Source organism: Vombatus ursinus, unplaced genomic scaffold, assembly GCF_900497805.2.
Source record: "Vombatus ursinus unplaced genomic scaffold, bare-nosed wombat genome assembly UNPS02014809.1, whole genome shotgun sequence".
NCBI lineage: Eukaryota > Metazoa > Chordata > Mammalia > Diprotodontia > Vombatidae > Vombatus > Vombatus ursinus.
Window position 1 is genome coordinate 10243038 of NW_020954587.1, and position 25043 is coordinate 10268080.

Below are 25043 nucleotides of genomic sequence, written 5' to 3' on the forward strand. Positions count from 1 at the left end.
AATAAAATAAAAATGCTAATTTTTTTTTTGGCCAATGGATCTCTCCTAGGTCATCCAAAAAAATGTCCAAGATGTCTAGTAAGTCACTGCTGGAGGGGATCCAAATATATCCCATATGAGGCCCCAGAGTGTAGCTCCCTTCAGGATCCTTCCCCAACTCATACTTGCAGGCTAAGTCCCCAAAGGGGTTACAACTATCTTAGGTTCTAGGGGTAACCTTGTGGGTCTACACTCCTAATATCACAGCTCATGAAACCCCACTGGTGTGCTTTCCATTAACAATTAGCTGCTAAATGCAACTAGCTCTTAACAATGGCATGCTATACTCAGATCAATATCAGTAGATATGCTATACTCAGATCAATATCAATAAGAGCAATTACATTCTTCTCCATAATTCCATAAAACTACACCATATCCATGGGAAGAGTGGGCTCAATCCAATGATATCATGGTGCCATAGTAGTAAAGTACATGTGTAGCATAAATATGTGGCCCATAAATACATGGCAACAAATTTCTGGTTAGGGGCAGCTAGGTGGCACAGTGGATAGAGTACTGGGCCTCGAGTTAGCAAGATTCACCTTCCTGAGGTCAAATCTGCCCTCAGACACTCACTAGCTGTGTGACCCTGGGCAAGTTACTTAACCCTATTTGCCTCAGTTTCCTTATCTGGAAAATTAGCTGGAAAAGGAAATGGCAAATTATTCCAATATCTTTGCCAAGAAAACCCTAAATGAGGTCACAAAGAGCTAGACACAACTGAAAAACATGTGCACAAAAAAATTCCTGGTACTGGAAGTCTTTTCTCTCTTCATGGAGTCCTCACGTACCCTTTGGCACCATATTTATGTTGGGTGGGTTGCTCAGCTGGTTTACCAAGGATTTGCCTCCTTCCATGGCCCAACTGCCTTCTCTCTTTCAGGGATGATACTCCTTGAAGGTTCTTCCTTTATGTCATCAGTCTCATATATTCCTATATCTCTGTAGCATGTGCCTCTTTTCCCTGATGGATACAATGTCTGCAGTTTAGTAACTCCACTTTAAAGCTATAGTGTGTGTGTGTGTGTGTGTGTGTGTGTGTGTGTGTGTGTGTGTGTGAATTTGGAGAAAAGACCCCTTCCCTCCAGAGTAGGCAACTCCAGCCTTGTAATCTCTCCTGCTTTTGTAATCTGAAACTCATCCAGGGCTTTGCTATTTAAAGCCCTCAAAGGTGAGGACAGTTTGTTTCCTCAGTCAATCAAGTTGTTCCATTTTTAACCCAATCAGAAAGGTGCTGGAACTTTGTAAAGGGATCACAGTATGTTACAACTTTTTAACACATTAAAATCTTACCGTGTGTGACTATATTAACCTTACTGAATGGGGAATTTCTTTTACATAATAATCACATGATAAACATCCATGTTGAATTGAATTTCAAAAACTATACAACTATAATATACATATATACATACATGTATATACACATACATATTTGTACATATACATACACATGTTGCAAAGAAATGACAAATTCTTATTGTTACAAAAAAGTTGGAAATTCTAAATAGTGCATATGTGATCTGTTTCTTTCAAGTGTTAACTAGCCGTGTGACCTTGGATAAGGTACTTTATAACCCCCTCTGAATCTCTTTTCCTTATCTATAAACTGTAATTGTTGGAATAAATCCATGTTTCCCACCTGGTCCACAAAATTTTTACTACCAAAGGTCTTTATTTCTTAAAACCTTTTTAAAAAAGGATTTTCTCTTCCTGCATCCTGCTTCTCTCATCCCTGATGCTCCCTCCTTCTCCCTGGTTTCAGTCTGAACTCAGCTGTCTGAGTTGGCGATTGAGGACAGAATGGTGTGCCATAGAGAATTTCGGTATTTCTCTGCTAGGCAGCACAATTTAAGATGAGAACCATCCCTCTAGATCTAATATTCTAGACTTTTATGAACCTACATTTTGGAGACACACTGATGCTTATATAAAACATCAAGTAAGTTTTCTAATATTTTAAACTTCTAATAGCTATCTAGGTTACCAGTCATCATTGCCATGGGCAACTTAAGAAACAGTAACAGAACATACTCGCTTCTACATTTTTATAAGCTTATTTTCTGATTTCTAGGCCCATGTCTTTACTCCATCAAGCCTGGCTTCTTCCCATATAGCTTTCAAAAGTCAAAACCCTCAGTCAGAATTGAAAACCTTCTTTGTCTTCTAGGTTTAATTTAATTTACATACTCCTGAACTCATTCATTCACATTGTCCCTAGGATAAGAAATCTTTCAGCTGACCTTAAATTTTCCCTTTTCTACTGAAGCCCATTTTATCCCTCCCTCCCCCCAACCCCACCCCGGGGCATATACAGTTGGGAATAAAAATTCTGCTGGCCAGAATGGAATTTTTTGGCTTATTATGACCTACAGACTAAAGAGGGGCTCAGTCTCAAAAGAGAAAGCATTATTTCCCCTCACTTGAAGCAGAAACCATCATGAAAAGCAGTGAGTTTGGAGAGGGTTTTTCTGTGGCACAAGAAAAACAGTATGAAGATGCTGAGATGCAAGGCCGCCCTGGACACTGTTGCTGCTGCTGCCATGGCAGCCACACATATGGACACAGAAGGCCAAGAAGAGGCTGAATGGAAGATTCAATTGATCCACTAAGAATGAGCAGTAAGGAGACAGAGACTGGAGAAATGGCCTGTCATGGTTAGGGTACAGAGTGACTATGGTGAGCCACCTAGGTGGTCCAGTGGATAAAGCCTTGGAGTCAGGAGGACCTGAGTTCAAATATGGCCTCAGACACTCGACACTATAGCTGTGTGACCCTGGGCAAGTCACTTAACCCCAATTGCCTCACCAAAAAAGAAAAAAAAACCTAATACATATATACATATATGTATATATATACACACATTTACATATATGTGTGTGTGTGTATGTACATATACACACACACACACACACATATATAGGAATGTGACTACGTCTATCACAGCTTTCATCCCAGGAAGCCAGACCAGACATTCTTGGCTAGGGAGATGCATGTTTCAGGTTGAAAACCGTCCACTGTCTAAGAATCCATTGACCCCCTTTTCCTTTCTGTCTGAGCGGTAGGTGTTAATCCAAGGTTTATTCTGCCTTTTTTTTTTAAATTCCTGATTTAATTCACACTTTAATATATAAATATTCTTCATAAAATATGGTCAATCACAACTGCTTTTGAATTGTGCATTTCATTAGTTTTGAATAAGAAGTAACAAAAGCAAGTAACATTGACTGTCTTAGCTGTCAGTACATCTGGGTATTAAATGGAGGCTTAGAATTGAGTGAGAAAGAATGACATTGATTTATTAATTTTAATAAACACTCCAAAGTGGATAAAGCTTAGACCATGGCTTTTTCCCTTAGGTGAAAGTGAGTCAATTGCTTTTGCTGTCTGGTAGGACGACAGGCTATCAGGTCATACTGCCTTCTCCATTTTTTGCCCCATCTCCCCATATCTGCCTAGAGAATTCTCTGTGGGGGTGGGGTTTATATCAGAGACTAGAGTTAGGCCTGGTAGGAGGAGCAGGTCGAATAATGCCCATGTATCAAAGTGGAGAACAGAGGAGACAATGAGTACCTCCTTTTTCGTTTCATTTTCACCTTCCAACAAGCAAACATGCAAACTCTGAGCACATGGGGGCAACACATGGGTAGCTTTGCCAATTTTTTTTTAAACTTTTCTGCTTTGAGAGTTTAGAGACTGTTTGAATTCCTTCTTCCTGCTTCTTTTCTTCCTTTTTTAAAGCATAATTTCCTGTACTGCTACATGCATTAAAGATAAATAAAAACACTTAAATTTTGTTTTGGTTTTCTGAATTTTCATTTTTAGGGTTTTATGTTATTTCCTTATTTTTCTTATTTTATAGTTGAACATAGTTCAACATTTGGCTATTTTGGGGGGAAATATTATTCTTCTGTGTTGGGCTATTAAAATTCTGATACCTCCAATTTGCTATCTTTTAACATTTGCTTTTATTTCTTTTAATGTTATGTTATTTTTCTTCCCTGTCCCTTAGCTGGATTTTTTATTTTGAATACAGTGACTATTTTTCCATTTTATTCTTTTTTTTTGGCAATTGGGGTTAAGTGACTTGCCCAGGGTCACACAGCTAGTAAACATCAAGTGTTTCGTCTGAGGCCGGATTTGAACTCAGGTCCTCTTGATTCCAGGGCCGATGCTCTATCCAGTACTCCACATAGCTGCCCCCGTTTTATTCTTCTTAATATTTTTCTACTCTGTATTTATCTTATATTTCTGACATATATCTTGCTTTCCCAAATAGAATATAAGCTTCTTGAGGGAAGGGATTATTTTTTCTTTTCTTTTTTTCCTTTTTTTGTATTCTTAGCACTTAGCTGAGTGTCTGTGCTTAATAAAAGCTTGTGCTTGGCTGATTTGACAGTATTAATGTGAACATTAACTTATTTAACTGCATATCAGTGTGCTAAGGGATGATGTTGCTCTTATTGCTACTTATTTACACACTTGTAACACCCATTACCCATGTAATTGGGTTTTGAGAACTGACCAGCATTCTGGGAATTTGTGAAGACTAGCCTTGAGAAGAGATTTGGACTATTGTTTTTACAAGCTTTGAGCTAGGCAGTGGAAAACACATAAAGTCTATAAGCTGTTGTTATTTGTTCTTCATTCTCAAAGAGGACCATGACTTCAGGGAGGTGATGCCATGACATGCAAGTGAATTGGATTTAAATGAGGGAGGGCTGTGCCAAGTCACCAGTCTCGCTTTCTTCTCTAGAGTCATCTGGGTCCAGTGGCCAGATATACATCAGGAGGACTGCAGATGGAACAGGATGAAGTGGGGGACCTTGGCCTTTTTAAGCTAAGGTTTTTAGCGGTTCTCAGTTCTGTACCATTTAAGATTGATCAGTTAGGGAGGCAGTTAGGTGGCACAGTGGATAGAACACTGGCCCTGAAGTAAGGAAGACCTGAGTTCAAATCCAGCCTCAGACACTCGACACATACTAGCTGTGTGACCTTGGGCAAGTCACTTAACCCCAATGCCTAGCCAAAAAAAAAAAAAGATTGATCAGTTAGTGCAATTTTCCTTTACTGATTGGTCAGATGTTGATATTGTGGATCAATATTATAAAAATATAAGCGCAGTGTTTGAAAATTAGTGTCATTTCATGGATTTTGACATTCATGAGGGATTTCTGATATTTGAACTAGACTTTTGGTATGGACCTAAGAATAGTATAAGAATCTTGAATGACACAGTAATAGTTGGTAGACTCTTCAATAGTTGTCAATAACGGGAACAGTCAATAAAGATTACTGGGTTTGGGGTTTTTTTGCTTTTTGGTTTTTTTTTTTGTATCCCTATCACTTAGCATAGTGTCTCGCATATAGCAAGTGCTTAAGAAATGCTCATTGACTGAGCATCAGTAAGACTCGTTACTCAAAGCTCAAGCCTTGAAGTGAGTTATCATTGAGATTTACAAAGCCTATGTGTATGGAATGAAGTTTTAAGGGTAGGATAACAATGCACTGATACATTTTGATCATTGTCAAATCTGATCCTGCTTTCCAGAGGTGGGTAACTACATGAGCCAACTAGGAATTCAGTATTCCCTTCCCTTCAAAGAAGACTATGGATATGCAGTGGTCTTTTCTCAAAGGCCACATGACATTGAAATTGTGATCATACCTAAGGATGGAGTAAAGCTATTCTGTAACCGCCAGGGAATTGGACTACAAGTAAATGACAGCAACAGTTGAATGTTTGTGATTTCCACAAAATGGAATGCCAACAATATACTTCTGATGCTATTTTTTTACTTTTGCTTTCTGTTATGCGTATTTCTTTTCCCCTTCCTTCCCATTCTTCTTTTAAGACCATCACGACATAACAGAACCACTCCTAGACTCCTTTTATGACTTGATAACAGGATTTAGATGACTGGAACACATTTTTCATCTCACTATATTAAAATGTCAATAGTTTATACTTGCTTAGTCTCTTGTGAATTTCTCTTAACTCCTATGTTTGACCTTCAAAGTTCCTCCACAGCCCACTAGGAATACTTGGATATCCTCTATTTCATTAATAAGTCTATTTTCCCCTTCCTCCTTGGCCCCCAGGATTACACTCAGTTTTGCTAGATAGGTTGTTTTTTGCTATAAGTCTAAATCCTTTGCCTTCTGGAATATCATATTCTAAGATCTCTTGCTCTTTTATAGTGGTGACTATCAAATCATGTGTGATCCTGACCATGGCTCTTCAGTCCCTTTGAATTATTTCTGAGGTGCTACAACACACCTATCAGATTGACTAACATGACAAAACAGGAAAATGATAAAATGTTGGCGAAGATGTGGGAAAATTGGAACATTAATGCATTGTTGGTGGAGTTGTGAAATGATCCAGCCATTCTGGAGAGCAATTTGGAACCATGCCCAAGGGCTATAAAAATGTGCATACCCTTTAACCCAGTAATAGCACTTCTAGGGCTGTATCCCAAAGAGATCATACAAATGGGAAAAGGACCCACATGTACAAAAAATATTTATAGCAGCTCTTTCTGTGGTGGCAAAGAATTAGAAATTGAGAGGATGCCCATCAATTGGGGAATGACTGAACAAGTTGTAGTATATGAGTGTAATGGAATACTACTGTGTTATAAGAAATGATGAGCAGGTGGACTTCAGAAAAACCTGGAAAGACTTGTATGGATTGATGCTGAGTGAAGTGAGCAGAACCAGGAGAACAATGTACACAGTAACAGCCAATGTACAACAGTAACAGTTCAATGACTAACTTTCATAGATTTGGCTCTTCTCAGCAATGCAAGGATCTAAGACAACTCCAAAAGACTCATGATGGAAAATGCCATCCACATCCAAAGAAAGAACTATGGAATCTGAATGCAGATGGAAGCATACCATTTGATCTCTTTTTTTCTTTTGTTGTTTTGTTTTGTTTCTTCTTTCTTGTGGTTCCTCCCATTGGTTTTAATACTTCTTTACAACATGACTAATGTGAAAATATGTTTAATGGGAATGTACATGTAGAGCCTATATCAGATTACACACCATCTTGGGGAGTGGAGACAGCAGGGAGGGGGAGAAAATTGAAAACTCAAAAGCTTATGGAAGTGAATGTTGAAAACTAAAAATAAATAAATTTAAAAAGTAATTGAATTATTTCTTTCTGGCTACTTGTAGTATTTTTAATTTGACCTGGAAACTCTGGATTTTGGCTATGATGTACCCGGGAATTTTCATTTTGCAGTTTTTTTTTCAGGAGATGAACAATGGATTCTTTCTATTTCCACTTCGTTTTCTGGTTCTAAGAGATCTGGACAGTTTTCCTTTAAGATTTCTTGAAATACATTATCTAGACTAGTTTTCTGGTCATGACTTTCAGGTAGTCTTAATTTTTTTTCTTTTTGAGTTTTTAAAAAAAATCTGGTCAGTTGTTTTTGCTATGAGATAGATACCTTATAATTTCTTCTATATTTTCAGTCTTTTGACTTTGTTTTAATATTTCTTATTGTCTCACAGAGTCATTGGCTTATGTTGGATCCATTCAAATTTTCAGGGAGTTTATTTCCTGGGCAAGATTATCTGTTAATTCCTTTTCCAATTCCTTCTTCCATCATTCTCATTTTGTTTTCAATATTTCTTATTTCATTTATAAAAATATTTGGCAACTCTTGTCTCATCTCTTTCAGGAATTCTAATTGAATGTGTTGTTGTTATTCGGTTGTTCAGTTGTGTCCAACTCTTCAAGATCCCATAGACCATAGCATGCCAGGGCTTTCTATCCTCCACTGTCTCCTAAAGTCTGTGTAAGCTCATGTTTGTTGACTTCATGACGCTACCTATTCATCTCATCCTCTACTTGCCCCTTCTCCTTATTTCAAAGTCTTTTGCTGCAGCTTTTCACTTGTACATACAATTTTCCCTTTCTCACTTTGGTGATCCCTAGTATTTTTCTGCTGTTTCAGTGTCATGATTTAGAAGAAGCTATTGCCAGCTTGCTGTTTCCTGTGTCTCTATCTGAATTTCTTTTCACATTCAATTCAACCAACCTAGAGTGTGCAAGGTACTCTGCTCGGTGTTAGGAACATAAATATGAAAAATGGCAGCTCCTGCCCCACAGTCCAGTAGTTAATAATTATGTCTACTATATATAGCATTGTATACCCTATATAAAAAAAAAAGATCACATGTTGTAATAAGAAAAGAAAAAATGTCACCATAAAATATACAGACTCCAGAAATTAATCTGTTGTTAATACCGACTGGGAAATCTTGAAGGAAAAGCAAAAGACGGCCTCCCACATTCTTACCTGAATGTTTCATAATCCAGCACCTTTGTGTGCTTAGGATCAGTGGATGCAAAGACTAGCTTGATCTCTCTGGCACTGGGGCTTCCAATAGCTTTCAATTTTTTCAGGATAAGTTCAATGTTGCTCATAGGAAACTAAGAAAGAAAAGAAAAGAAATATATTGTATACATGTATGTATATATGTGTGTGTGTGTGTGTATATAGGTACATATATGTGTGTGTATGTGTATACAGAGAGAGAGATGTATTTACATGTAAAGAAACATAGCTAAAGACTTAGTGGGGTCAATCCTGCTGGTGCTAAGCAAGTAAAATTCCTAATTTTTGTGTAACTTTAGGTCTTCCAGATTATTAAAATAAAGAGATAAATCACAGTGGTTTAAATAGTATCAGAATTTTCTAAAGTAATTAATAACACTGCCAAAAAATCATTTCCTCTAGTCAATTCTTTAAGATCATAAAGTTTCTTATCTGATATTAAGAAATATTGAGAAATATTAAGAAATTGACTAAGAAATAGCATATGATTTTTCCCCTTAAAATAAAATAGATTTTATTTTATTTTATTAAATACAACATTTCAAGAATTAGGATGAAAGGAGAGCATTTGGTCATGGTAACACCAATACAGGAATGAGGATATTTTAAGCTAAGGTGAAAAACTGACTACTTAAGTGTGCTTCAACTTATATAGCCTTCAAAATAGACCTCACCAAAACATCATCTTACATATTTACTCAAAACTGAAATGTAGCTCTCTTAACTAGTTCCACTAGACAGTTTGTTGCCTTTCTTTGGTCAACTCTTCCAATAGTAGCTGAGGATTAAGGAACCCCTCCAGTAGCTGATATCTATCATGACACTTAGACCTGTCTGTATTCCTTGAGAGGTCCAGTAGTGAGTGGGAGGCTGAGAAATATAACCAAAGCAAAAGGTCTGTCTAATCAAAGAAACCCTGGGAGCCTGGGGGCAGAGTTGGTTTGCTTTTGGCTTTGTATAGCCAACATAACACCTTGCACACAGAAGGTGTTTAATAAATGCTTGTTAAATTGAATTGAAGGTTTCATGTTCCTCAGTAACAAAACAGCTACCATTTTTATGGTGTTTCAAGATTTGCAATCAACTAGGTGTCATCTCTGTTTTGCAGATGAAGAAACTGAGGCTGAGAGAGGCTAGGTCACACAGCTAGTTAGTGCCTGAGGCAGAATTTGAACTCAGGGCTTCCTGATTCCAAGTTCAGCATTCTATGCACTGTCACCTGGCTGGAAAGGAAATGAATGCATCCTCAACTTCCCTCTCTATCTCCACTCCTTTAGTTCAGCATAAAGTTGAATGGCATATATGTTGGGCCTCTTCCTTTCCCCCATCAACATTAGAGGCCCTCTTTTTTGCTATGTACCTGAAATAAACAATTTGACTTACAACAGAATTGGGCAAATAAATGTATAGCTTGTTACCTAGCCACTCAGCAAAGTAGGACAACTATTACAATTAATGATGTTAGAGAACCTGTGGTTAACTTGGAGCCCATGCCTGAAAGAAACCAGATTGTGGTGAGTGAAGGAATTTTAATAAAACTTAAGAACCAACCTTTCTTCCCCCTTCCTCCATCATTCCCTCCATGCCTGCACAACATCCCAGTGCATGTCTTAATTTATGCTAGTGTTTCTGTGTGTGATTCTTCAGAAGGGATCTATACAATAAGTGACATAAATTTGACAGGTAGATGAATAAGTCTATGATGCTTATCCATGTTCTTGAGCTATTTGCAAGACTGGTTAAGGAATCTAGAATAGTAGCATAAAAATCTGTACAATATTAAACTGCATTTCTATCTTTCATGTAGTGAAATCCTGAAAAGCATGCATTTTAAAACTTTGCATAATCTTTAATCATTTAAATATATATATATATCTTATTTTTTTTCTACTAGTGAGGACACTTGCCTTTTGGAAAGCTGAGACCTCAATAACTTGAAAAAAAAGGAAAAGGCTAAATCAAAATAAATTAATTTTAAAAAAAGAATAAAGAAAGATTTCTGGGGTTACTGAGAGAATAAATGAAAAAGTATTTTGCTGGTGAATACACAGCAGAATCAAAGATAAAATCTGAACCCAGGTTTTACTGGGCCTCCAAGACCAACCTTCAAGTTATTATACTGGGCTAACTCTCAAAATCAAAAGTAAATAAATAATTTACCTCAAAGCCAAAACTGTAATTTCAAATTGTAAAAACATAGTCATACTGTTTTCAGAAATTATTAAATTTGTGGTAAGGATATAAACAATAAAAAAAGAAAGGAAATGACTAGCAAATTCAAACATTAGCTCCCAAAATCATAGTCCAAAGCACATGTATATATTAAAACGTACAATCTGACATTTTTCTATAACTTGCATTCTAATCATCTGTGACAAAAATAAGATTTAATTTGTTGAGGTTTATCTCAGCAACTTATTCCACTGGAACATTTTAAGGCCAGATGAGATAACACTGACAGGATCTGCATCAAAATGCTACATATTATTACACTCATGTAAAATTGCAATGGATAGAGTGCTGGCCTGAGTTCAAATCCAGCTTCATACACTTACTAGCTTTGTGACCCTGGGCAAGTCACTTATCCCTATTTGCCTCAGTTTCCTCATCTGTAAAATGAGCTGGAGAAGGAAACGGCAAACCACTCCAGAATCTTTGCCAAGAGAACCCCAAATGGGGGTCATGAAGAGTTGGATACAATCGAAACAACTTAACAGCAACAACAAAAAATTATCATCATTATTCTATTAAATAGATGATAATATAATTTTAGCTTGATGCAAACTGGCAGATAGTTCCTAAACTGTTCGTGTATGCTGAATTCTTCAATGCAAAGATACTATATAAACTAAAAAAAAAATTTATTATCATTACTTGCTTAGAAATTCTGTAACACACTAAGAACAGCAACATTCCTCTGCCTTCCCCATAGCAAGCCTCCCCTAATTCTCTCTAACCAGATTGAGCTTATCTCTTCCTGGATTCTTATTTACGCCAATGCCTCAGGTGACCCTGGTTGTAAGAAGCTGCAGCCATAACAACTATAAGATTCCTGTAGGACTTCTGTTTGGTTAACATCTATTCCTTTACTATCAGCATAAGCAAATTAACTGGAACAGTACAAAATGTGCTGCCAAATTTGATTGCTTTTCTATAGGTGTTGAATCTTTTTCTGAAACAGTATCAGTGTCAGCATAAAAACCAGGAAACTTGACTGCACTGTGTGGTTTTGTATGGCAAATGTGACCTGAATTCAAGATCCCTGGAGGCACCATCTCACAGGCATAAACAGACTGGACAACGGACTGGTCTCTGTGGCAAGACCGATGGTTAAGTTGTGCAGTTCCATTACACATGCCAGGTTCCTCGGTGAACGAACAACATAAAACCAGTGGTGAAAAGAAGGGGTGGGGGAGAGAAATAGGGATGCTGTGCATGGAGGGAGAAAGAATGTAGTTTACTCAAAAGGTAAGACAAAAAGTTGGGAGGGAAAGGTCTACTCACCTCATCTGCATGCTGTTCCATGTAGGTGAAGGCATATTCATCACCATTCAACAAAATGAAGATATGTCCATTGAAGCAAACGTGGGCACCAACAAACAGATCCTGAGCCTTGTAGAACTCAGAGGGCTCACTCTTAAAAAGTAATTGTCCGGGTTTCTTTATGCGACCTCTTTCCAGGAATTTCCCACCAAGTACCCCTAGAGAAAGAGAAGGGATGGCAAATAATTAGTTCTTGCTCTAAAACATACAAACAAAAAACTTTTGTGCCTTGCTTTTGTAAAAAAAAAAAAAAAAAGTAACTCACATCTTCTATAGCACCTTCCAAATGACAGAGATTGACTCAACACCTCTTTGAAACAGGTTGTACAATTATATGGATAGGAAAAAAAAAACAACAGAGACTCTTAGAAACATGGCAGGATTTATCAACTGTCCATGGATGGAATTCAGGTTTCCAATTCCATGGTTCTCTCCATTAATACTATGTTTTTTTTTCATATACACAGGGCATATAATTTAATCTAGACTTCTATTTCACATCAATGTTCATTCAGACCAATAGACAAGTAGATTAGAAAGCACTGGAATGTTTGCACTCTCCTAAAATGAAGTGCTACAGTCTTTCTTCTGCCTACTCTCTTTTTAGATCAAGCAATGGTCAATCCATTCATGTGTTTATTGAGTGCTCTATTTTTGTTGTTACAAGGCTTTGAGAAGAGTCTGATTCCTCCCTCAAGAAGCTTACAATCTAGCCAAGAAGCTAAATATCATGTACATGGACATACTAACAGACATATGGCAAATGATAAGAGAATGATGCAAGGCAGATTTATAATTAAGTGTTGATTAGATGTGTATATGAAGACTGTAGCTGACTGCTGCATTGGTGTGAAATACTTTTATGAGTAGAGGTTAATAAGGTAGCTAGGTGGGGCAGTGAATAGGGTGCTGGACTGGAGTGACAAAGACCTGAGTTCAAATCCAGCCTCAGACACTTGCTAGCTGTGGGACCAGGGGCAATTCACTCAACCTGTTTGCCTCACTTTCCTCAACTGCAAAATGGGAATAATGCTGTTGTTGTTTGTCTTTCATATTTTAAGAGGAACAATGACATTACAATGTTAGGGTCAAGGCAAAGTGTCAAAAGGCTCTATCATAGGTCAGAAATAATAACATAGTAAAATTTTAAAAAAAGTAAAATAGTAAAAAATAAAATGGTAAAATAGTGGATGATGGGTGATGTCTTGACTTATGTATGAATTGGATTTAAGTGAGGCAGAGTTGCCAGCTTCACCCTCTCTTCCAGTCATTGAAGTTCAATGGTAAGACAAAAGTCAAAAGACAAAGGGCAGTGTCTGAGGAAGCAGTGGATGACCTTGGCATCTTCAATGTCTGACTAAGTTCTAAGCACTCCACAGAGCCTGCTTCTACCGCCTTCATGGCCCATTAGCACAAATTGCTCTCATCTGCCCATTCTGTTGGGGGAAGTCTCCACATGCTTGAGGTAGATATTCCCCTAACTCACCAATGAGTTTGAGATCCATCGGTTACCCTCAGTCTAGTGTAACCTGTCTGCCAAGATGGTTTTCTTGGAGAGGGGCCACTGCACATGCTACAACTTCTTGGAGCCACAGGTGAAAGTTGGGCGATGGGTGTATGCAATGTTGAGGAAAGATTGGCACCTCTGGTGAGAGGGCTTGCTAAGTCTTCTTCAGGGCTATTCATTCACTCACTTTTGGGAATAATAATAGTATGTACCTCACAGGATTGTTGTAAAGATCAAATGAGATAATATTTGTAAAGTACTTGGCACAATACCTGGTACATGTTGTTATCCAGTCATTTTCCAGTCATGTTCATCTCTTCATGACCGCATTTGGGGTTTTCTAGGCAAAGATATTGGAGTGGTTTGCCATTTCCTTCTCCAGATCACTTCATAGATGAGGAACTGAGGCAAACATGGTAAAGTGACTTGCTCAGGTCACACAACTAGTAAGTGTCTGAGGCCAGATTTGAACTAATAAAGATGAGTCTTTCTGACTCATGTCCCAGCCCTCTCTCCACTGTACCACCTAGCTGCCCCCCGGCACACAACAGGTGCTTACTAAATGTTTATTTTCTCCCTTTCTACTAGATTCACAGAATCAAAGAATTTTAGAGTTGGGAAGTACCTTAGTTCTTGTAAAATGTAATCTCCTTGAGGACAATTATTGTTTTATTGTTGTCTTTACATCACCAGCACTAAGCATAATTCCTTGCACATAGCAGGCACTTAATAAATGCTTGATTTGAATTGAACACAGTTTAAACTTCTATCCAGAGCATCACAACAAACTGAGAAAGTAGAAAGAGAAATTCCAAAACATACAGAAAACACCTGGGAATCTACCTTCCAAGGTGTATATAAGAACTATATAAGTAAAACTACAAGCAACTATTTATAGAAATAAAAACAGAGCTAAATAATAGGAAAAATACATTAATTGTTCATGGGTAGGACACATCAATATAATATAAATGACAATATTACCTAAATTAATTTATTTATTCAATGTCATTCTAAACAAAGTATCAAGGGATTACTTTGTAGAACAAGAAGAAATAATAACAAAATTCATTTAGAAGGGAAAAAAGGTCAAGAATTTCAAAAGAAATAATGGAAACAAATGGAAACAAAGAGGACCTACCAGTGCCAAAGCTCAAACTATACTACAAAGAAGCTATTATTAAAATAATTTGATACTGGTCAAGAAACAGAGAGATTAATCAGTGGAATGAATTAGGTAAACAATACAGAGAAGGTATATCTAATAGTATTCAATAAAGACAACTGATAAAATTAGGACTCACTATTTAACAAAACTGCTGAACAGCAATATGGAAGAAATTAGACCAACACCTCATAACTTATACAAAGATAAGCTCCAAATGGATATGTGACCAAGATATAAAAAGTCACATCATAAACAAAACAGAGAAACAGAGAAATTTTTAAAAGTTTTGCACAAACAAACCTCATAAAGCTAAGGTTAAAAGGGAAACAATTAAGTGGGGGAAATGTTTATAGTAAGTTTCTCTAATAAAATTTCATTTCAAAGATGAATAAGAAATTTATTCAAATTAAAAAAAAGAATAATCCCCCAATTGATAAATGGTATATGGATAAGAATAGACAGTTCTCAAGGGAAAAATCCAAGCTCTCTATAGCCATACCTCCCCCTAAAATGCTCCAAATCAATAATAACTAGAAAAAATGCAAATTAAAATAATTCTCAGATTCCACTTCACACTCTTTAGAGTGGCAAAGATGACAAAAAAGGAAAATTATAAATGTTTCAGAAGTTACAGGAAAACAGACACATTGATGCACTGTTAATGAACCTATGAATATGTACAATCATTCTGGAAAGTAATGTGGAATTATACACAAAAAAATTATTAATCTGTGTGTAGCTTCACCCAGCTATACCACTGTTAGGCCTTTTTCCAAAAGAAATCAAAGAAGAAAAAAAGTCCTTAATGTACAAAAATATCCATAGCAGTTCTTTTGATGTGGCAAAAAGATACAGACAGATTTTTATGAAGTGATGTAGAGTGAAGTCAACAGAACTAGAAGAAGCATTTATACAACAACAACAACCCTGTAAAAACAAATAACTTTGAAAGCTGTTAAGAACTATGATCAATCTAATGACCACGCATGTATTGACATGCTACTGAGCTCCCTGTTACTGGCTTGTGTGTTCACAGCTTTAACCATCTTGGTAGCTGAAAGGTCCAAGAGTAGACAAGTCATAGAGAATTATTTTTTATTTATAAGGATTTTTCTTATAACTTGTGATGGGTAGGAAAAGGTAGAATGGTATGGTAGATAAAGGGCCAGACAGAGTCAGGAAAAACTGAGCTCAAGTTCTATTTCTGATCTAAATAACTGGAAAAAATATATTGCTTATAGGTAGGACAATCTAATATGATAAAAATCACAGCACTATCTACATTAATTTATTTATTACCAAGAAGCAACTCACTTAATATCTCAGTGCCCCAGGTAAATCTCTAGAAATAGTAGTTTAAAAGGAGATGACAATCCAGTAAAGGTAGTTTCCATTCTGGGAAAGCCATATAAGGGTCCAGACCCTTCTCTGTCTACTCTCTCCCAAATAAAGATTCATTTTTTTATGACCAATGGTCTCAAAATTAGCTATTTTTGTTGTTGTTGTTAGTGAATTATGCTAATTTACCTAACGACTTTGTCTTGGTACATTCTGCCTTGACTGAGGAAACCAACCTGTCTAGACTAGGGAGAAAGTTTCAGTTGCTATCTTGCCCTCAGTTAGACTTCATTCACTCCAACTCAGACTGGTGCAAACATACGCCTTTCTAAGTCAAGAAAGATGACGAGCCCCCCTCCAACTTCTTTAACTAGCAAGCATTTATTAAGGACTTACTATGTGCCAGGGACTGTGCCAAGTACTGGAGAAACAAAGGAAAAGGGATAACAGTTCTCATCCTTAAGGAGTTTAGAATTTAATGGAGGAGATAATGTGTATATAAATAGGTATATAAAACATCCATACAGAGAAGGCCCTAGAAGCCCAGGGGACTTAAAAAGACTTCCTGCAGAAGGCGCCATTTAAATTGGGAAGTGTAGTCTTCTAGGCATGGGGAAAAGGCAGGAGATAGAGTATCGTGAGTGGGAGGACCAGCTAGCATGACAGTATTATGGCAGAACTCTATGGAGTGCAAGGAAGGAAGCGATGGGTAAAAAGTCTGGAAATATAGGAAGGGGCTACTTGTGAAGAGTTTCAGGTACCAAAGAGGAGGGTTAATATTTGGTGCAAGAGGTAATCTATCCAAGAAGACATGTAAGTTAGAAGCCAGGGTATTTACCTAAATATAGAATTTCTCAAAATGTCTCAGAAGGTGAGAAAAAATATTTGCAAAGCATGCTAGAAAGAAATAAATGCTAAAAAAGAAAAAAAAAAGAAAGAAATATCAAGATCACATGCTGACATCTAGAGGATACAAACCAGGCATATAGATCACCTTTACTATGTTTCAGAACAATGCATCATCAAATGTTACAAAAGGACTGTGTTGTATAGTGGGCAGAGCACTAGATCCAGTGTTAGATCACTGGGTTTCAAGGCCCAGCTCTGCCAACTACTGCTCTTATCCAGGTGGCACCACTTTGAACTTCCGTTTTTTCTTTTCTTTCTTTCTTTCTTTTTTGAAGGCAACTGGGGTTAAGCGACTTGCCCAGGGTCACCCGGCTAGTAAGTGTCAGGGGCCAGATTTGAACTTAGGTCCTCCTAATTTTAAGGCCAGTGCTCTATTCACTGTGCCACCTAGCTGCCCCCTCTGTCTCTTCACCTATAAAAGGCATGGGCTGGACTACATAGTTTTTCAGGTCCCTTCTGACTCTAAATCTGTGACCCTGAAACTCTCACCTGAGTTTCTCATTCGAGGCTCATACACTGAAAGGCTGTCATCACTGAGATAATAAGAAATGATGAATCTCCGGTCCTTGTCAACACAATCTTCCGTATCAAGTTTTGCAAGAAACCGAAGTACGTGACTCACAAGGCCAAAGCTAAACAGAAAGGGGAAAACGGGACAAAATGAGGGTTTACGATATTTTTTATTTTTTCTTCTTCTCTCAGATGTACTTACCCAGGAGTGGGGAACCTGCCTTGAGGCCGCTGGTTCCCTAGATCTTAAATTCTTTCCATTATGAGATATGTAATTTTATCTAAACACACTAAAAGATCATTTTGTAATTTTAAACTGCAAAATAAATTCTCTAAAATAAATGAGAAGATACTAAAGTGGGAAGGTTCTAGATTTTCCAGGAGACTTTCCCTCCCTAACATGTAAGAACATCTGTTGTTGCCACCTACCTGAGACTCTGAACATAGGTAATGTTGTTGTTGTTCAGTCATGAATGATTCAGTTGTGTCTGACTCTTCATGACTCCAATTGGGGTTTTCTTAGCAAAGATACCAGAATGGTTTGCCATTTCCTTCTCCGGCTCATTTTACAGATGAAGAAACTGAAGCATGCAGGGTTAAGTGACTTGCTCAGGGTCACACAGCTAGTAAATGTCTGAGGCTAGATTTGAACTCAGGTCTTCCTGACTCCAAGTCTGGCCCTCTATCCACTGTGGCACCTAGCTGTCCACCAATAAAATAATGTCACCGAAATACAGAAATTTTCATTAATTTAATTAATTTAAATAATGTCACCTAAATCAGAGAGGTGGCACGGAGAGAGTGATAGGTTTGGAGTGAGGAAGACCTGGACTCAGGCTCCTCCTCTGATGGTTATGTCATCCTGGGCCAATCTTTTTTCTTTTAACCTTTCTTAATCTCAAGCAACGCTTAAGACTTACCTATTAAGTCATAAACTAGTTGAAAACTGCATTAGTATTTGAGGTTTTCATACCAGGCATTCCCTATGATGAAAAACGATAGATCTTTTGCCGTACAATCAAGGGGTCATTAATCTAGAACTGGAAAGGACCTTTGAAGACATCCAATCTAACACCCTCATTTTACAAATAAAGAAACTGAGGCCTAGTGACTTGACTAAGGTCATAAAGGTAGGATTTTGAAGTCAACTTGTTTGACCTTAATTTCAAAATTTTTTCCCAATAAAACATGACCTAGATTTTGTATTTGTGATGCATTAATTAGCTCAATGGTTGGTTATGTCTCCTAATCTAGCCAGCCTAAAATCTCATCAAAGATTCACAATCAACATCTTATTTATATGTGCATCCATACCCAGATCCCAAGAAAGGAGACCACTCACTCAGTACTCATCATCCATTTCACTTTGTGCCTCTCTTGTGACACTAATTATACTCTGATGTTTGATAATTTGCATTTCTTATGCAGCACTTCCATCCCCACACAATTATACCTCAAATTTTAAGTTCTTTGAGGTAAAAATCACTTTTTGTTTCTCTTTGTATCACCAAGAACATTTAATACAATATTTTGCTCAATAGATGTTTATCAAATTGCACAATCCAAAGTAATAGTTAATAAATAAGATCTAGACAGATTAAAATGAAGCCTATAGGTCAAGTTCTGTTATCCTTCAAAATTAGACCAAAAGTTAAAATCAAGCAATGACCCCAAAAAGCAACTGTCTAGTCCCTAAGAAAACTAATCTAGGGTCTATCTGTAGAAGTATGTGTACTGGCATCAACTAATGGGGTGTTTGAGAGAGGTGAACATTCAGCTCCATTACCAATGACTCAATCATGGGAGGTCTTTAACAATGAAAATCTAACTCTAACAGCACTAAGTCATATCTTTTAAGCAATTTGTAGAGCAATCTGTCCAGTTTAGAGGAGGTTCAGCAGAATAACTCAGGTCATCATGATTTCCTTTCTTGGAACACATCTAGACAAATGCAAAAGTAGCTATTTGCAAGACTGCCCTATGTTAGATTTCATTCCTTCCTTTCTCAGAAGGGTGCAAAAATTAGCATCTCCAAGTCACAGAGGAGAAAAGGGGCTCCTTCACTTCTGTGGATCATCCTAGAGATTTGAGCTAAAGATACACTGAGTTGCTGCCTGCAAGCCAGCTGAAGAATGCTCATAAATCAACATATGAAAGGAAGAATGGGGCAGAAAAGGTTCTTGGACTTGGAGAAAAGAAGATATGAGTTGAAATCTCCATTCTACTCTCCCACCAACTCCCTAACATTTACTAGTTCTATATCTATAGGCAAAACCCTAAGCCTCAGTTTCTTCATCTGTAAAATGGTTATACTGGTATCTGCAGTAACTACTTCACAAGATTGTCATGAAAATCAAAAAGTATGGTTTATATAAAGTGGCTTGCAAGCTTTAAAGCACTGGATAAATGTCAAGTATGTTCATTAAATTTTAATTTTTAATAAAATGTTTTTAGTTAACAAAAATCAAACTTTTCTCCCTTCCACCACACCCCTCCCCAATTGAAAAATAAGGAAAAAATAAAACTCTTATGACAAATATGTACAGACAGGTAAAACAAATTCCCTCACTGGCCATGCCCAAGAAAAAAAAAGTCTCATTCTGTACTGAGTCCATCACTTCTCAGTAGGTGGGTACCATGTTTCATCATAAGTCTTCCGGAACTGTGGTTCCGGTATAGATTAGAGGTTGTAAGTCTTCCAAAGTTGTTTTTCTTTACAATACTGTTGTTATTATATAAATTGTTCTACTGATTCTGTTCACTTCGATTCTGCATCCATTCATGTAGGTCTTCCTAGATATTTCTAAAACCGCCCTATCTATCATTTCTATAAGAACAATAGTATTCTGTCACAATCGTATACCATAACTTTCCCAAGTGAGGGGTACCTCTTCAGTTTCTAGTTCTCTACTAAACTTTAATAATTACTGAACCCACAATGGCCATTTTTCTCTAGTAGTCCACTCTCTTATAAGGTAGGGATTAGTCTTATTGTGTCTAGAAATAAATCTGATACTAGTTTTGCCCTCTGTGAAACATTAATAATATATATGCATATATATGCCATATAATTTATACTGCTAATTTATAAATTATAGTACTTTAGTTTCACTAAAACTTCTAAGTGACTAGCTTAATTCAATATCAAATATATATTTTATTACTATTCTCTGACCTTAGGACCTCTGTAATATACAAAGAATGTTAAGGATTACACACTCGTCGATCTAAATTATGATTGCAGATTTCAGCAGTTAGGTTAGAAACTAAAAAAGACTAAATCTTTAGCAAAATTAATGTAACTCAGTAGTAAATATATATCTAATCTTACTTAACCACTAGTTTCAATCATGTTATTTTCCTGGTCAGCTGGAAGAGACTTTAGAAAATTCTAGTCCCGCTTCCACATTTTACAGAGGAAACTGAGGCCCAGAGAGGTGAAGAGACTTCCCCAAAGTCATATAAAATGTAATCCAGGCACAGTGGATGGAGCACCAACCCTGAAGTCAGGAGGACCTGAGTTCAAATCCAGCCTCAGACCAAACACTTGACATTTACTAGCTATGTGACCCTGGGCAAGTCACTTAACCTCGACTGCCTCACCAAAAAGCAAAATAAATGAATAAAAATAAGATAAAATAAAATAAAATAAAATAAAATAAAATAAAATAAAATAAAATAAAATAAAATGTAATCCAGATCCTGCATTTGAATAAATATCCTCCAGTCTCCAAATCCAATGCTGATTCTGCTACAAAATCATTAAATGGCTCTCTGTCTCCTACCACATCATTGATCTGCTCTCCACCTAGCTCTAATGGCCCTCCATGACTTGGCTAATTCCTCCCTATCCAAATTTTCTTTCCACTGTTCTTCAATGAAGACCCCACCCTGCCCCCACTTTAGTCAGGCCAAGTTGCTCACTCTCCTTTGCCATGCTCATTCATGCCTCTGTCACTGTTCTTATTGCTTCCACCTGCAATATCTTCATCATTCTCCCTTTTTGCCCATCCCAAATCCCACCTGTCTTTCAAGGTCCAGATGAAGTCCTACATGTTCTGTCAAGCCTTGCATGATTGTGCCAGCTTTCATGCATCTCCTAATTTCTCCTAATTTCTCAGACTCTAACATACAGTTTAGCACACTTAGCTGGGGCAGTTATGTGACGGAGTGGGTACGGTGCCAGGCCTGGAGTCAGCAAGACTCATCTTCCTGAGTTCAAATACAGCCTCAGACACCTACTAGCTGAGTGACCCTGGGCAAGTCACTTAACCTTGTTTGCCTCAGTTTCCTCAACTGTAAAATAAATTAGAGAAGAAAATGGCAAATCAATCCAGTATCTCTGCCAAGAAAACCCCAAAATGGGGTCAGAAAGAGTTGGACATTTCTGAAAATGACTGAACAAAACAACAACAAAAATGTTTATAAATACCCTCATATTGTTTGCTATTCTGACACATTCATTTGTTTTATCTCAATCACTGTTCCTTGGTGCCTGGAACCAGATCTATCCTTTTAAAAAAAAATGCAATGGTACTTCTGGCAAGGTTTGAACTAGTTGCCTTGGGAAATGACCTAAATTCTTAAAGACCTGGGAATTGTATCACTTGCCATCTTGGGAAGTTTTCTTGGGATCAAGACTGAAGGATGGAGTTTTCCTCAAGAGCAAAAATTTGTAAAAGTTCTCCAGAAGGAACATGTAGAGGGAAGAGGGTGGTAGGGCTTTCTCCGATCCACACAGAACAGTAGTCATGATGGCACAGCTCCTCTCCTCAAACCTGTGCCTTTGAGTAGACTGGAGAGGCAAAAAGCTAGTGAAGCCGGGTATAAAAGTTTTTAAAAAAATTTATTCCAAACAGCTGAAGAGCTCAGCTAGAAAGCTGAAGGGGGAAAAAAGATACTTTGTGGGAAATGTGAAGGAACTGGAGATCTTTCCTTATCCCCTTCCCAGGCTACCTGTGACAAGTTGACAAGTTCATCTTCATGAACCTCAGTTTTCTAATCAGTAAGTAAACTGATTAAGTTGAAATAGTTTATCTCCAAGATCCCTACCAGCTCAAAGATTCTATGCTCACCCTCAGCAGTAGCCAAGAAGCCCTGCTTTATTTATGAAATTCTTCCTCCTTCGATTTCATTTCTCTCCAAAGAACTACTAAAATTTTACCATAATTTGTCCCCCAACTCATGGTTAAGCAACTTGTGTTACATGTCGTATAATCTTATATCCAAAAGTATATGTTATTTTTAAAAAAAGTAACTTGGTTCATCTGTGAACCACCTTATTTTCTTGCGTTGAGTCTTCTGTTTCTTAGGTTTTCACTGTTTTAAAACCTTATTTTATTCTAGCTTATGCACAGAACTCCTTACTGAATTGTACTGGTTACTATGGAAACAGGGTCATAGGTTTGGGTGGAGCTTGATGGAAGTATATTCTGGACACAATGATTAGTAGACAGAATGAAGCAAAATTAGAGATGTCTGTACCTGTAGGACCAACCCAGGTGACAGAATAGCATTAATCTGCAAGTCATATGTCACTGAGAATGTCGTTTTCATAACCACTTGTGAATTAGAAATAGAAGTGTACTATTTATAATCAGAACTCTTTAAGTGGCAAAATGGGAAAAGAATGCTTCAAACTAAAAAAAAAATTCTATTCCCCTGAGATCCAAAACCAATTTATTCACCAAGGAGAATTATTTTTTCCAACATTCATTTTCCAACAGGGAAAATTTATTCTCCAACCTATTTCAGGTGACTATCCCTAAAAACAGTAATCAGCTAATACATCAAAAGTACAATTCTCATTACAAAGCAACAGAATTTTTCTGCTGGAGTCATTATATCACCAATAAGTATAGGGTAGAATTTACAATAAAATATTTTGGTCTCTTGTATAAGAGATTAAAATGCAAAAGGATTCCATTTCAAGACAAGAGAGCTTTTCTTACCTTCATATCTAGAAAAATCTGTGTCAATTTAGAGTGATTGTTAATAAAAAAAAGTATCAATCACTGTGCCTTCATATTTTTGTTGTATGTACTTCAAAATATGGGAAAACAGCATCCACAGATTGTATCAGTTTTACCTAACTGAACCCAAACTTTAAAAAAGTGCATACAGTGGTGTACAGAGTACCTGCTTTACAACTTAATGGTCTTAGAGTTACTCAATACAAGAGGTTTTGACTTGTCTATGATTACCCAGCCAACATCTGTCCAAAGAAGGACTTGAATTCAGGTCTGATTTCAACAGACCTGGTACAGACTTTTCATTCTCTCAATCCCTTCCTATATTTCTTCTTCCCTCCTTTTTACAGTTCTCACATCCCATTATTTCCCACATGTAGGACACTATAATTTTCTGCCTGAGCACTATTCCTCACTAGTCTATGATTATATACTTCTTTCTACAATGCCTTCTCTCCCTGTGGAAGAATAAACCAGAAAGGCAATGGAAAACATTCAGTATATATGACTTTGGGGGCTGATTTTTCCACGCATTTTGGAAGTAAGCTCTTACCATACAGACTACCTTTAAAAAGTGGTATTTCGGCAGCATAAACAATTTCTTGCTTGCTGAACTCAACCAGAAAACTTTCTGATACTGAATACCCCTTCTAAATCAATCAAACATCCCTATACCATTTTCTAGGGAGTTGCCATCTTATGAGTTATGTATGAGAAAATATAATCTAAGTTAGAGAGAACATTAATTTACTTTATCGGGCTTTAGTTGATACATGTTACAAATCAGAACTCATGCAAGAACAAGTTATATTAGGCTATTATCACAACAACATTTCACTGAACTGTAAATTAAGTGAACAGAATATTTGTCTTTAGCACATGGTGTATACCCTAAATCCCAAGAAGAAAATTTAGAAATGATTTAGGGGAGGGGGAGAAGAACTTATGTTCAGATACCTGTCTTTTTCCATAAATTTTTTGAAATCTTTCTGGGGTGGTTTGGGCATAAGTCCTAAGCAGGAACAAAGAGAATCCTCTTCAGAGCCATATCCATGGTACGGTGGAAATGTCTTTTCTACTTTGGGAGGAGGTGGATTCTTGTATGGAATTGGGGTAAAGTCCACTATAACAAAACAGGAAAACAAATCAGTGTTTTCAATCCTCTTATTAGGATGAATATGAAGATCTGTGTGGACTATTTTAAATTATTTTAAAATATAGCAAAACCCTGGGAGAATGTTACAACCAAGTTTGCAAAAAGCACAAAATTCACAAAGTGGTCTACATATTCAAATATGGGAGAAAAAAGTCCAAATAGCAAAAGTAAAATAAACAGTTATCCTTTGTCACCACATGCTGATATCTAGATAAGATTTCTTTTATCTAGTTGTTTTTCCTCTAATTTACTGAGAGATATGAAGTTATGCTAAAAAATGTAGAAAACCTATCACCCATATCCACATTTTTAACCTGTAATTTTACCCTTCTTCTGCCTTCAACCAGAACTACTATATAGATTTAAAATCATTCATTAAAAGAATTTCGTTAAAAAAAAGGAATGGACTCAGCTTGCTTTCAATCCTTCCTCTCCCATCTCTTTTTTCATATATTACCTGAACCTCCTGAAAAGCCACATCAATCAATCCACGAGCATAAATGGTTTACCAAGTGCCATGCACTGTGCCAAGCCCTGAGGATACAAA

The 25043-nt window shown here is 37.0% G+C and overlaps 1 protein-coding gene across 2 annotated transcripts in view; it reads right to left on the reverse strand.

Moving 5' to 3' along the window:
- The window catches only part of EFHC2 (EF-hand domain containing 2), a 257613-nt gene that overhangs the window by 80121 nt on the left and 152449 nt on the right, over positions 1-25043 (reverse strand). The window contains exons 8-11 of one of the 2 annotated variants that reach the window (XM_027875590.1): positions 24298-24463; positions 17351-17493; positions 11901-12097; positions 8358-8491 (exon numbers count right to left, since the gene is read on the reverse strand). In XM_027875590.1, the coding sequence (XP_027731391.1) occupies positions 8358-8491; positions 11901-12097; positions 17351-17493; positions 24298-24463 (640 nt within the window). The remainder of the gene's footprint in view (positions 1-8357; positions 8492-11900; positions 12098-17350; positions 17494-24297; positions 24464-25043) is intronic. The other variant, XM_027875591.1, reaches the window with a different exon arrangement.